The 13,950-nt window shown below is 49.0% G+C and overlaps 1 protein-coding gene across 1 annotated transcript in view; it reads right to left on the bottom strand.

Annotated features, from left to right (window-relative positions):
• Positions 1-13,950, bottom strand: part of MAP4K1 (mitogen-activated protein kinase kinase kinase kinase 1) — a 57,843-nt gene that overhangs the window by 29,332 nt on the left and 14,561 nt on the right. The window contains 11 exon segments of the mRNA XM_035118949.3: positions 191-272; positions 786-905; positions 1,259-1,340; positions 2,704-2,766; positions 3,139-3,270; positions 4,573-4,645; positions 5,100-5,142; positions 6,378-6,425; positions 6,810-6,865; positions 12,574-12,638; positions 13,678-13,768. Coding sequence (XP_034974840.3) covers positions 191-272; positions 786-905; positions 1,259-1,340; positions 2,704-2,766; positions 3,139-3,270; positions 4,573-4,645; positions 5,100-5,142; positions 6,378-6,425; positions 6,810-6,865; positions 12,574-12,638; positions 13,678-13,768 — 855 coding nt within the window.

The raw sequence follows: 13,950 nt of genomic DNA, 5'->3' as shown, positions 1-13,950 counted from the left end.
CAATGAGATGAGAAGAAGGGGGTTATTTAGAAGAGTCACTCCATGGTGGGTGGAGACAGAAAGCGGGGCGGAGCTTGCGGCAGGGCCCTCCGGAGAGGAGGGGGGTGCAAGCCCAGCATGCAAAGGGGTGAGAGGGGCAAGGAGAGAAGCAAGGGGCCCCCTGTGCAGGAGCGCAATGGGGCAAACATACCCCTGGAGTTGGTGCATCCCGGTAAAGTCACGCCCTGCCGTTGGCTGGAGTGAATTCTTCGGGGCACCGGAGGTGGGGGTGTCTGTGGTCGAAAAAACAGATTTTAATGGGGGGGAGTTAGTGTGTATTTTCTGCTTTATAACCCCAAGAGCGGGGGTCATCACCTGGGGCCATTTTTGGCCTTGGGAGATGTTTCCCTTTGACAGCCCGTCTTTGTTCCCAATCTCAATGCTGGCCAGCAGACTATTGCACCAAGTTCAATCTTCCTGCATTAAGTGTCTTAACACTGCAACAAATTGTTCAGAAAACACATTTGCTTTTAGGACACTTTTCCACAGTTGCAAATACAGATGTTTTGCTTCAGAACTAAAACCCTCAGCTGTTCGTAGCATCCATAATACAGACTGGTGTCGATTGGCTTTATAGTGAAAGTGCGATTTACATGTGGAGGAAACAGGGGTCATGTCATGGGCACAGACTGGGCAATAGAAGAGGCTTTTGGCACCACACCAAAAAAAAAAAATCAAAGGAGTAAGTGCAACCCCACAATGTTCATTTCTTTGCCCTTCTCCAACCTCATCCCATCCGCTCTCACCTCTTGTTCCTCTTCATCCAGCTCACCTCTGCAGCTGGAAAGTTTGTCAGGGTTCCGCAGTTTCTCCAGGAGCTCAAGGGTCAAGCTGCGGCTGAGACTTTCCTGGGAAACTAGCTGGTGCTGGTGAAAGGAAGGGGTCAGTTGGAGATAACTGGAATCCATCCTAGGGACAGAGCCACGGCAGGTGGAGAGGGAGATAGCCATATTTACAGCTTCCAACATTATGCCGAAGAGGCAAGCCGCTTAGGTTTTGCAAAGTACAGCTTGCCTCTTCCGCAAGAGAAAGTTGAAACGAAGACTGTACCTGGTGTGGTTATATGGCGGCGAACTCTCCCTCCCCCCGCGCGCGTGCGCATTTGGAAGGCTTTTAAGCCACCTCGTATGTGTTGTTTTAGCAGGAAACTGATTACAAAACCCGCCCCTCCCTGGGACTCATGAGCAGAGAAGGGAGGGGAGGGGATTGGGATACTTACGGTCAGCATCTTAGAGGCAGTGGGCCGTTTCTTCGGATTCTTGGTTAGCGTCACCTTGACAAAGTGGTGAAAGGCCTGACTCCTGTGGGGACAGGAGCACCCATGGACAAGGGAAGTTTATGGCTGTAAGCGCCGACTTAGGTCCCCCATTTGCACTATGCATTTAAAGCAATGTCATACCACTTCCTGCAAAGAATCCTGGGAAGTGTAGTTTGTTAAGAGCGCTGAGAGTTGTTATGGATTCCCTATTCCCCTCAAGAGAGCTACAGTTCCCAGAACGGTTTGATAATCAATCCCTTTCTTCAGGGAACACTAGGAATTGTAGCTCTCTGAGGGGTTGTCTCAGCTGACGGTCTGCCCCTAGAACCTTCCCTGCTTTCTTTTCAGTGCCGTGTAGTCTGTTTTTCCCAGACTTCTGACAGACTAAGAAGATGTTGTTGTTGTTTTTCACTAGTCTGCTGCCAAAGTTTCCTGTGATCGTTATGGTATAATATATTGCTAAAGGCCTCCGGGTGCCAGAGTTTGTGGGTGCAAGCCACCCATAATTCTTGGGAGTCAAGGAAAAGTTAGAATGAATCAAGGGCTGACTAAACTCTACCAAGCATGGAAAATCCCTGGGCTCTGCTTATGCTAACGAACAGTGGCTCATTAGGAGGACAAAAGAAGGTGATGCCCCCGTCATTAACCCATCAGTGAAAGCCTTTGACAGAGCGGGGAGACCCCGCCCTGCGCTCTGGGCAATTAGCGAAAGTGAATATCAGAAGTGGTAGTGGGAAGCTTCCAGAATTGCAGTATGTGGTGAGGTAAGCAAACAGGAAAAGGTGTCCCTTTTGCAAGCTGGAAAGTGAGGGGTGCAAAGCACAAGAAGGGCAGTCAGTTTTATGCTGCAGAGAGGGTCTGACGTGATGTTTGAGGTCTCTTGGAAACTGAGTGATGGGAGATTCCGGGCCCTCTTGGGATGTGAATGCTCTGCAGCCCCTCCCTCTAGACCAGGCATCCCCAAACCACGGCCCTCCAGATGTTTTGGCCTACAACTCCCATGATCCCTAGCTAACAGGACCAGTGGTCAGGGATGATGGGAATTGTAGTCCAAAACATCTGGAGGGCCGAAGTTTGGGGATGCCTGCTGTAGACCAAGGTTGTATATATGTGTAAATAAAACCATATATCATAAGGACACCACAGTCTCTGCTGTGCCTCCTTTCCGGAGGAAACGCAGGCCCCATGTGAGCACCTGAAATCTCACACAACTGTGGAGATTGGGGTGGCGTGGAATATTTATATTTATGCTTTCATTGTGCTATAAGTCACTTGGAGAACTTTGGGTGACAAGCAGCTGATAAACTGAATAAAATATCTTAATCATAACACAAAACGTGCTGCACTCCTCAGGTCGTCCGCCCTCGCCGCAATCCTGCGATTGTTGAACACGTAATTGGACTTACCACCGGGCTTTCTCCTTGAGCTTTGGGGGCTGGTAGCCACTCTTCGTCATCAGCACCAGGACCCTGCGGGGTGGGACAAGGAGGTAAGCACACCCTTCTCTGCTCATGAGCAGGCTTCTCTCCCCCTTGCGTGCTTCCTTTTTTTTAATTCTGCACCCACAAAAAGCTGGCATGAATGCTACACAACCACCCTTTATTTTGCCATAATTTATCCTGCTAGTCACAGGGAGAGGCAAGGACCTAGATTGAAGCCCTGCCTGTCCAACATTGTCAACCACCAATTCTTATTCAGCAGCATCTCCGTGCCCCCCGCCCCGGTTTTGGAGATCTCACTTCATGTTCAGACAACCCCCAATTAAATCATTGGCACCAAAGCAGTTGCCTTCTGCCACCTCCCACGGCCCAGAGAGAGAAGGAAGGGGATGTGCAACTCACCGCAATGGGTGCACGTCGAAAAGGGGGGGCTGAAGCTCCGCCAGCTCAATAGCGGTGATCCCCACTGACCAAACGTCACACAGTTCATTGTACCCGCCCTTGAGTTCCACTGCTGCCACCTCTGGGGCCATCCTGGAACAGAGACCCATGTGCAAGGCGGGACTCATCACAACTTCAATTAAAGGCTGCATGCCACCCACAGCCCTCCCTGACTTGGTGCCCTCTAGCTGCTTTTTGGACTACAACTCCCACCGTCCCTTTAAGAAGGAAATCAACAAGCTGGAAGGTGTGCAGAGGAGGGCGACCAAGATGATCAAGGGTCTGGAAACCAAGCCTGATGAGGAACGGTTGAAGGAGCTGGGTATGTTTAGCCTGGAAAAGAGGAGACTGAGAGGTGATAGGTCAGCCATCTTCAGTTATCTAAAGGGCTGTCAGATGGAAGAGGGAGAAAGCTTGTTTTCTCCTGCTCTGGAGGGTAGGACTTAAACCTATGGATTCAAATTACCAGGAAGGAGATTCTGACTAAACTATGGTTACCAGATTTTTTTTTTCAATGAATCCGGGGACACTTTAAAAAAAAAAAAAAGCTGAGTAGCAACAGGGAGTCAGTAGTGGGGTTGGTGAGGCAAAAGACCCTGGGCCCAAGCACACGTGCATATTGCATAAAGGTGCAAAGCCCTTCTTTTGCACCCTGTGAAGCATAAGTGCGCAGAGTTTTTTAAAAATTGGGCAACAGCTGGCCGGCCGCGATTCCCGAGACTCCCTCGATCAGTCAAAACAAAGGGGGAAGGGGGCAGGAGATTGCACAAGACACATCATATGCGCACAAGACACATCATATGGGGACTTCTGGCGAGGAAAAATGGTGGGCGCCAGCCACGGCAGAGAGCAGCTCCTGAAGCCAGCCAGAGCCAACTGCGCTACCAGGCTGGCTCCGGGCTGCTGAGGCTGCCGCTGCCATGTTTCCCGGGGACAGATTTGCAAATCTGGGGACTGTCCCCGGAAACCGGGGTCGTCTCGTAACCCTAGACTAAACATCAGAAAGAACTATCTGACAGCAAGAGCCGTTCGACAGGGAAACGGACTCCCTCGGGAGGTTGTGGACTCTCCTTCCTTGGAGGTTTTTAAGCAGAGGTTGGATGGCTATCTGTCATGGATGCTTGAGTTGAGATTCTGGCATTGCAGGGGGTGTCTTCCAACTCTATTATTCTTTGATTGACCAGGATATCTGGGATTGATGGAGGCTGTAGCCCAGGTTTAGAAATACTGATGTGTCAACAGAGGGAAGCGCTGGTGGGCTGGTTGAGTAATACTCCCCTCTCCCTGAATCCCATTGCCTTCAAATCTACAGACACCACCCATTTCGAAAAGCCAGTTGGCAACACACACACACCCGACACCCACCACTACCACCAAACAGCTGGTCCTTTTTACCAGTAAGGGGTCCCTATGAAAGACATTCTCCGGGCAAAAGTGGCGCTGAGCTGAGCTGAGATTCCGAAATCCGCTGGAATGCAGGATGGAAGAAACAGAAATGGAAGAATGTGGAACAACATGTGCCAACTAATGTGGGCAGTGCTCAAATTCTGGGGGAACCCACAAGCCCCACCTCCCAATCTCCTTCTGGTCATAAATAGCTTTAACTGATTTTAATACGTTAGGAGTCTGTCCCACTAAATTTTACTCAGAGTAAACCCACTGCAATGTCTGCACCTAAGTGAATTGTGCCAATTAATTCCATGGGTCTACTCTGAGTTGGAACAGTATTGGAGATGCAACCCCTTTATTTTCATATTATTATAGTACATTTAAAGCACCCCAGGAATCTTGGGGACTATAGTTTACCCCTTGCAGACCTACAATTCCCATCCTTTTTAACACACTACACCCTGGGAAACCTAGAGGCTTCAGGCTGACCCTGGGGCGGATCTGATAATTCTAAAACACATGGTGAGACATACCCAGCTTGACTTCCCCGTGGTCGTTGAGGAGAACATTGGCTCCCTGAAATGTGAAGCGACAGGGGGGGAATAATTTATTTATATCCCACCTTTTTAATCCAAAGAGCTTAAGGTGGGGGTAAATGGTTCTCTCCCCCTCCTCATTTCACCCCCACAAGAACCCTGTGAGGTAGGCTAAGCTGAGAGTGAGGGACACAGCCCAAGGTCACCCTCTGAGATTCATAGCCGAGTGGGGTGATTTGAGCCCAGGTCTCTCCCAAGTCCTAGCCTGACACTAACCACTGCACCACACTGCCTTTAGAGGCAGTCAGTTGAAGTGGAGTTCCACGCAGTGCTCTTCCCCACACTTTAAGGGTAGGCATTCTCCACATCTGGTATCTGAAGAAGTGTGCATGCACACGAAAGCTCATACCAAAATAAAAACTTAGTTGGTCTTTAAGGTGCTACTGAAGGAATTTTTTTATTCCACATGTTAAGTTTTTTATTTCCCTAACAACCACCAGGTGAACTTGCATGCACATTTTATGTCCTGGTTTTCCTTCCTATATCAGAGTTTCTCCTTGTTCCTCTGAGCTACTTCCTCCTTGTCAACCCCCCGTTACTTGCTGGCTGCTTCTCCCTTCTTTCCCTAGATCCTGCCCCCTTGTTTCCTTAGGACAAACTTGGCCCTCCTGATGTTTTGGGACGACAATTCCCATCATCCCTGACCACTAGTGCTGTTAGCTAGGGATGGTGGGAGTTGTTGTAGTCCCCAAAACATCTGAAGGGTCAAGTTTGGCCTTGCCTGCCTTAGGACCTTCCAACCGCCCTGCCCCCTCTGCAGCATCACAGCAGCCCAGCCAATGACAGCCAGGGGACTTTCTGCCTCTCCCGAGAGCCTCTCTGACATCACTGCCAGAGACCTGCCACGACTACCAGTCACTGACTTAATCCATGTTCCGTCGCAGTGGGGTTCTTTTCGCAATTAACATTACATGCTTTGAGAATGCAAATAGGAAGGTGGCGGTTCAGTAAACACAGCTGTGATGATTTAAAGCATGAACAAGTGTGGGCATCCCAGGGCCACTCACAGATCTTGCTTACAGTCCGTTTCACTTTCAGGAGGGAAATGGCACCCTTTCTGTGTTTGAAGCAGCCTTCGCTGTCTCACATATTTCCCGGCAAGGAGTGAGAGAGGGGGGGAAAACTGCAGAAGCAAAGAATCTTAGCCTATGAGCATTGCACAAATAAGTGTTTTACTTTGTCTCGGCCCTGCCCCAAGTTTTAATTTGCTATTACCTTGATGTCTCTATGGATCTTCCCCTGGTTGTGAAGATAAGACAGACCCTAGAGGGTGAAATTAAAGACCCACATTATTGTACCAGCCACCCTTATTGGCAGGGGCAATAAAATTTTGACCCATGAACCAGGAGACTCTCAGCCCCCTCCCCCAGCTGTCCATGGTTTCTGAAGCACATAGTACACCATGGTTTGCCAACCTTTTCGGACCAGTCGACACTCCTGGATTTTTGAGAAAGGCCCTATCTGCACCATACATTCAAAGCAGCACCATAGCACTCTTAAACACTGGTGAAACAGCTAAAAATGGTTAGGAGACTCTTATTCTCCCTATGGAGGAGTAGCTCCCAAGCATTCCCTTGGGAGAGGGACTGACTGTTAAACCACTCAGGAGTCATTGAGTGTAAGACTCATCCATACGTTCATACTCACTTGCAGTGTTTCTCGGCACACGTAGGCAATCTGCGGCTCTGTCAGGGGCCCGGTGACTGCAAAGGGAAGGGGAGGTGGTGAGCGCCATCTTTAATCCCGAAGTGGAGGACCGAAACCATAGAGCTGGTAGCATTCTGAAAGACCCGAGGAGGGTCTGCAGTCATCGAGATGCTTTGCCCATCCCTGGCATCCAGAGGGTCCTCAGGCATTTCCCCTGCCTTCAAAGTTGAGGGCGGGAGAAGATCAGAGCAATGCGCAAAGGCAAGTAAGAGCAAATGATTCTCACTCCAGCTGGGGTCATTTCTGTCATGCGCCTCACGCAGGCGGCGTTGCAGGGAATGGGGCGGGCACCCCTCATTGCTAGACCCCTGTGGTTACTCGAAGGAAATAATATAATAATAATAATATTATTATTATTATTATTTATTATTTATTCCCCAGCCACTCTGGGCGGCTTCCTACTGAATATTAAAAACAGTACAGCATCAAACATTAAAAACTTTCCTAAACAGGGCCGCCTTCAGTTGTCTTCTAAAAGTAAAATACCGTAGTTACTTATTGCCTTGACATCTGCTGGGAGGGCGTTCCACAGGGCGGGTGCCACTACCGAGAAGGCCCTCTGTCTGGTTCCCTGCAACTTGGCTTCTCACAACGAGGGAACCGCCAAAAGGCCCTTGGTGCTGGATCTCGGTGTCCGGGCTGAATCGTGGGGGTGGAGACGCTCCTTCAGGTATACAGGACCGAGGAAAGCCGTTTCTTCACACACACAAATTACAATTGAATCACGAACTGGAAATTAAGATGACGCTGCAACACTAGACATGCTGGGCTGAAAGTCAGACTCAAACTAATATGAGAAAATACAGGAATGTTGCAACTAGCTTAGTAGTCTTTTTATCTGTAAGCCACCTTGAGTCCTGTCATGAAGGGAAAGGTGGGGTATAAATAAATATATGTACAATTATAATTGTGTCTACATTTGACCAGCAGTGGCTCTCCGTGATCTTACACAGGGAGCCCTTCCAGCCTTACCTCTGGAGATGTTACCAAGGATTACACCTGGGACGTTCTGCATGTAGTGGCGCCTGCCCTGTGGAACGCCCTCCCACCAGATGTCAAGGAAATAAACAACTACTCTATCTTACTTTTAGAAGACATCTGAAGGCAGCCCTGTTTAAGGAAGTTTTTAATGTTTAATGCTGTACTGTGTTTTTAATATTCGGTTGGGAACCACCCAGAGTGGCTGGGGAAACCAGCCAGGTGGGCGGGTTATAAATTTATTATTATTATTATTATTATTATTATTATTATTATGCAGAGCAGATAATCTACCATGAGCTGCGGCTCTACCAAATGAATTTATGCTGGGAACATTAATGCTTTCTATACCATTATTTAGGGACCCAGGTGGCGCTGTGGGTTAAACCACTGAGACTAGGGCTTGCTGATCAGAAGGTCGGCGGTTCGAATCCCTGTGACGGGGTGAGCTCCCGTTGCTTGGTCCTAGCTCCTGCCAACCTAGCAGTTCGAAAGCACGTCAAAATGCAAGTAGATAAATAGGAACCGCTACAGCGGGAAGGTAAACGGCATTTCCATGTGCTGCTCTGGTTTGCCAGAAGCGGCTTTGTCATGCTGGCCACATGACCTGGAAGCTGTACGCCGGCTCCCTCGGCCAATAATGTGAGCTGAGCACGCAACCCCAGAGTCGGTCACGACTGGACCTGATGGTCAGGGGTCCCTTTACCTTTACCTTATACCATTATTTAGCTATCAGACATTTAACATGCGGGGGGGAAACACCCCCTCTGTAAAATTCACTTTGCCTCTTTTGTCGCCAAACCGTTTGTTTGTCTGTCTGTCTGTTTGTTTGTTTGTTTCAGGTGCCACTAGCGTGCAGAAACCCATCTCTTTCTTTCTTCAGATCCCCACACCACTTTTGCTGCAAAGCCTGGCCCAGTCACAGAGTTGCACAAAGCAACTGCCCAGGGTGCCGAAATCTGAATGCCTTGTGGTCAGGGCTGTTGCCTCCCCCTTTGCAGAAGATGCACAGAGCTGGCTTATCCGCTCATGGGCGGAGCCGAGAGCCCCGCATCGAGGAGCCTCAGTCAATATAATCTTTTGATCTCTCCGCCAGCAACCCAGGAGGACACTTGCAAGGGGGAGAGGAAGTCAAGAGGTGACAGCTGTTGATCGACTAATGTGCTGTAATGATTGTGCTGTGCCTACTGGGCTAAAATGCAGGGGGGGGAGGCATCTCAAATTGCCAAGGACCAAACCCACCCACCACAACACATATTAGGCAGAAAATAAGAAAACGCCTAAGAGTTAAACCAGGGGTTCCCAAAGTGGGTGGTGTTGCCCCCCCTAGGGGGCGCTAAGAGGCAAGAGGGCGGCAGGAGGGCAATAGAGATGTAAAGGACTATCTGGTATCGCTGCACAAAGTTCTTTAATTTTGTTGGATTAATTAAACTGAATGCTTCTAATTGGATTCCAAATAAATGTGCAATTAACTGTTACTGTTTCGAATTTTATTGTGTTATTATCTTCCTTAGTGGGTTCTGAGGACTTTCAGCCTCAGCCTTCCTTTTAAAACAGACATTTAAGTTTCTACTCCTTAGGGCAATGCCTGGGTAACGTATCAGAAGCTGTATTTGAGAGAGAGCTGGGGAGAGCAGGTGAGCAGGGAGTATCGGGTTGTGTACATCATCATCATAATTTTTTATTTATACCCCGCCCTTCTCGGTTCAAAAACCCAGGCTCAGGGGGGCTAACAACAAATTTTAAAAACTTAATTGTAATACAACATAAAAGCAGCATAAAATACAATAAAATTCAAAATTGCATCCAATAAACATTAGATAGTCACCAGGGCTAGCTGGCTAAAGTAAGTCTCTTGGGCAAGCAAGGAGGCCAGGGGAGAATTAGCTGTGGGGTCCCAGAACGGGTAATCTTCATAAAACCAAACATTTAAAGTGCTTTCCCACCCACCCCAAAAAGCAAAAGAAATCCTGTGTTTTACCCCCTCCCAGAACTCCAATTCCCAGCGCCCTTAACAGACAATTCCCAATGTTATTGTGTGTTTGGGTGCTTTAAGTGTGTGTTTTGCACACAGCCATAGTGTCTTGCCCCTCCTTGTGAGTAACGGAAGCAGATACAAGGATGCAAAGCAATATAAGCAGAATCGGGGTGGGGGGGGGTGGAAGGGTGCCCATTCTTCCTTTGAGACAGGTGCCGTTTCAAACGGTAAAGAGAGTGACTTGACCACACTCAGTTTCACTTCTGCAGTTCAGGATTGAGGCTGCCTGCTATCAAGTCTTACTCCCTGCCTGCCCCATCTCCCCTCCCAAGGAGTGCATTCATGCAAGAATACAGAAATGGGAGGGCAGCGGGTGGCAGGGGCAGTACAGGGTCACTGTTTTTGTCCTGGCAGTATTGTCAAGAGTTCCACAGGGTCAAAAGAGACAAGATGTGGGAGATCTGTGACTGGACCTCTCTGCCGCCCCCTCAGCTACCTCCTGCAGCTGCTTTCGAATGCAAATGTTTGGTGATCCGCTCAGAAAATGGGAAGCTGCCTTGTGCGAATTCAATCTTCTGCACTAACCTGCAATGGCTGCCAAGAGCAAGTGTTTAATTTTTTTCATTTTAAGGGAGGATCTGTTCCTTATTCATACTTCCGGAATCAAGATATGAACCGAAATGCAACCATACTCTGAAATTTACACTTACCTGAATTTTGCAATGTAGTTCTCCAGCCGGCCAAATTGCAAATATTGGAGGAAGGTGTACATAAAAATCAACACATCCATGAAGATAACACACACAAAAATGCATTATATGAGGGGAAAGTGCTTGCAAAAACGTGTAAAGTCAAAACTGCATACAAAGGGGCTGTTTGCACCCAAATGCTGATGAATTTTCATGAGGATTAAAATAATAATTCGCCAGTTGCGACGGGAATCTAGAGAACCGAATTTAAGAAAATTGGAAATTAAGAAACCCTAAATGGACACTAAATCTCCTCCTCCCCTTGTTCCTTCCCAAGCAATTTGAGGCTCCTTTGTCTTGCCAGCCTTTGCTCCACCCTCTTCACGCCTCTTCTGGTCCTGAGAAACCAGGGAGCTGGTTGCAGAAGGAGGGGGAGATTCCCTGGCTTCCTCACCAGCCTGCCTCATCTCTGCTTCTTGGCCCCCTCCTCTCTAGCCTCCTCTCCTGCCTCTGATTCTGGACTGCTCTCTGCCACAGACTCGCCCGGCTCACTAAATCCTGTTACGTCTTCCGCTTCCAGCACCTCCTCCACCCAGTCTTCTCCGTCTTCTCCCTCATTGTTGCCCTAACACCAACCCCCTGGCCCTGAGCCTTCTTCCCTTGGAGGCTTCCCAGCTGGTACCACTCCTCTGCCTCCAGCCAGTCCATGACACTAGGGATGAGGGACTCTGTCAGTTTCAATTTCTTTCCGTTTCTCTCCCCCCCCCAACCTTAAATTCAGTTCTTCACATTTCCACATCAGTTTGCAATTTTCTTTACAAGTCTTTGTGAAAATTCACCAGCATTTTAGTGCAAATTTCTCCTAGTATGCACATGCTTCTTTGCAAAGTGGTTTCCCTTAATGTATTGCATTTTTATATGTTACTTCCAGCAGCAAATGCATTTTGTGCACATTTTACCCTATCTGTTCTTGTACACGTCTATGGTTGGAGAGCTGCCCTGCAAATTTAGGAAAAGCGCAAATTTTGAAGGGTGGCTGTGTTTCTATTCGCCTATTTCCCCCCCCCCAGAAAGTATAAAATAGAATAGCCATATAAAAGTGCAGCCATTGAGAGGACACAACTTAAACCTATAGCAAGGAAGGGGGAACCTGTGGCCCTTCTGGTGCTGTTGAACTACAACTCCCATCATCCCTGCCCATTGGCCTGGCTGTTTGAAGCTGATGGGAGTTGGAGTCCAACAATGTACGGAGAGCCACAGGTCCCCCATCTCTGGCCTAGAAGAAATGCTTGTTTTCCCCTACTCTTGAGGGTAGGAGTTGGGGCAATGGCTTCAAGTTGCAACAAAGGAAATTCCGACTAAACATTTGGGGAAACTTTCTGACAGTAAGAGCCGTTCAGCAGTGGAACAGACTCCCATGAGAGATGATGAACTTTCCTTCCTTGGAGGTTTTTAAGCAGAGGTTGGACGGCCATCTGTCATGGATGCCTTAGCTGAGATTCCTGCGTTGCGGGGGGTTGGACTAGAGGACCCGTGGGGCCCCTTTCAACTCTAAGATTCTATGATTCTGTGAAATATCTGCTTCCATGTCCATAACAATATTTGTTGTTAATAGGTTGTTAATATGGGGGTAAGGTAAAGGAAAAGGGACCCCTGACCATTAGATCCAGTCGTGGACGACTCTGGGGTTGCGGCGCTCATCTCGCTTTCCTGGCCAAGGGAGCCAGCGTACAGCTTCCGGGTCATATGGCCAGCAAGACTAAGCCGCTTCTGGTGAATCAGAGCAGCGCACGGAAACGCCGTTTACCTTCCCATCGGACCGGTACCTATTTATCTACTTGCACTTTGACGTGCTTTCGAACTGCTATGTTGGCAGGAGCTGGGACCGAGCAATGGGACCTCATCCCGTCACGGGGATTCAAACCGCCAAGCTTCTGATCAGCAAGTCCTAGGCTCTGTGGTGTAACCCACAGCGCCACCCGCATCCCATGGGGGCAAGTAGGAAGGCCTAAAGGCCCAATTCCCTCTGGCCACTGGTGGGGCAAGGAATCAGTGTTACCTTGGTAGACATCCTGAAGAGAACCTCCTCCACAGAACTCCATGCAGATCCACAACTTGTTGAACCTAGTGAGAAAGCAGAGGTGAAAATGTTCGTGAAATGAGGTACACAGGGGAGGACTGGGATGGGGATCAGGGCCATCTCAACTGCACCTCAGCAATCTTGAAGCTGTCTTCCCCACAGCGTGCGTGCGCGCGCGCGCACACACACACACACAGCTTTCACGAACCTGGTACCACCGTAAGCGCATAAAAATAACTCTGCTGGATCAGGCTAAATAACTATCTACCCCAGCATCCTGTTCTCCCAGTGGCCAACCAGATGACTGTATGGGATGTCCACAAGGTAAAAGGTAAAAAGGTAAAGGACCCCTGTACGGTTGTGTCCAGTCAAAGGCGACTATGGAGTTGCGGCGCTCATCTCGCTTTTCAGGCCGAGGGAGCCGGCGTTTGTCTGCAGCCAGCTTTCCGGGTCATGTGGCCAGCAGGACTAAACCACTTCTGGTGCAACGGAACACCGTGACAGAAACCAGAGCGCACAGAAACACTGTTTACTTTCCCACCGCAGCAGTACTTACTACTTGCACTGGCATGCTTTCGAGCTGCTAGGTTGGCAGGAGCTGGGACAGAACAACAGGAGCTCGCCCCGTCGCGGGGATTCAAACCGCTGACCTTCAGAACGGCAAGCCCTAAGCTCAGTGGTTTAGACCACAGCGCCACCCATGTCCCTTGTCCACAAGGTGGAGCTGAGGGCAACAGCACACTCCCCACTTGTGACTGCTGGTGAAAGGTGTTCGGAGGTGGGCCACCTCTGATCCCGGTGACAGTGCAGGTAAAGGACCCCTGGACTGCTAAGCCCAGTCAAAGGCAACTATGGGGTGGCGGCGCTATCAGGACCAGTAGCCATAGATGTTTTGGGCCTACAACTCCCATGATCCCTAGCTAGCAGGACCGGTGGTCAGGGATGATGGGAATTGTAGTCTCAAAAGATCTGGAGGGCCGAGGTTGAGGAAGCCTGGCTTAGAGCAACGAAATGACGTGGGCTGGGCCTGGCTGGGGCTCATGGCGGATCTTTCCCAACTATAAGGGCAGGGGGCTTTCTCACCGTATGTAACTCCCATAATAGGCTACAATGTTGTGATGGCTGCAGGTCTTCACCATCAGAATCTCTTGCTGGATAGTGGCACAGTCATCATCTGGAAAGAAGGGCATTTAAAATGTTCAGTAAATTCAAGAGGTGCTTTTAGGGCCAAACTAGGCTCTGTGAAAGATAACCTACAGTTGAAAAAAAATAAAAATAAAAATGGAGGGGGTAATTTTTCGCCTTTTTATTTATTTTCTCTTTCAATAGTCTTTATTGAAAGAGGCATGGTGGAGA

Source organism: Zootoca vivipara, chromosome 6 (genome assembly GCF_965207765.1).
Source record: "Zootoca vivipara chromosome 6, rZooViv2.hap1.1, whole genome shotgun sequence".
Lineage (NCBI taxonomy): Eukaryota > Metazoa > Chordata > Lepidosauria > Squamata > Lacertidae > Zootoca > Zootoca vivipara.
This window is presented reverse-complemented; position numbering and strand designations above follow the sequence as displayed.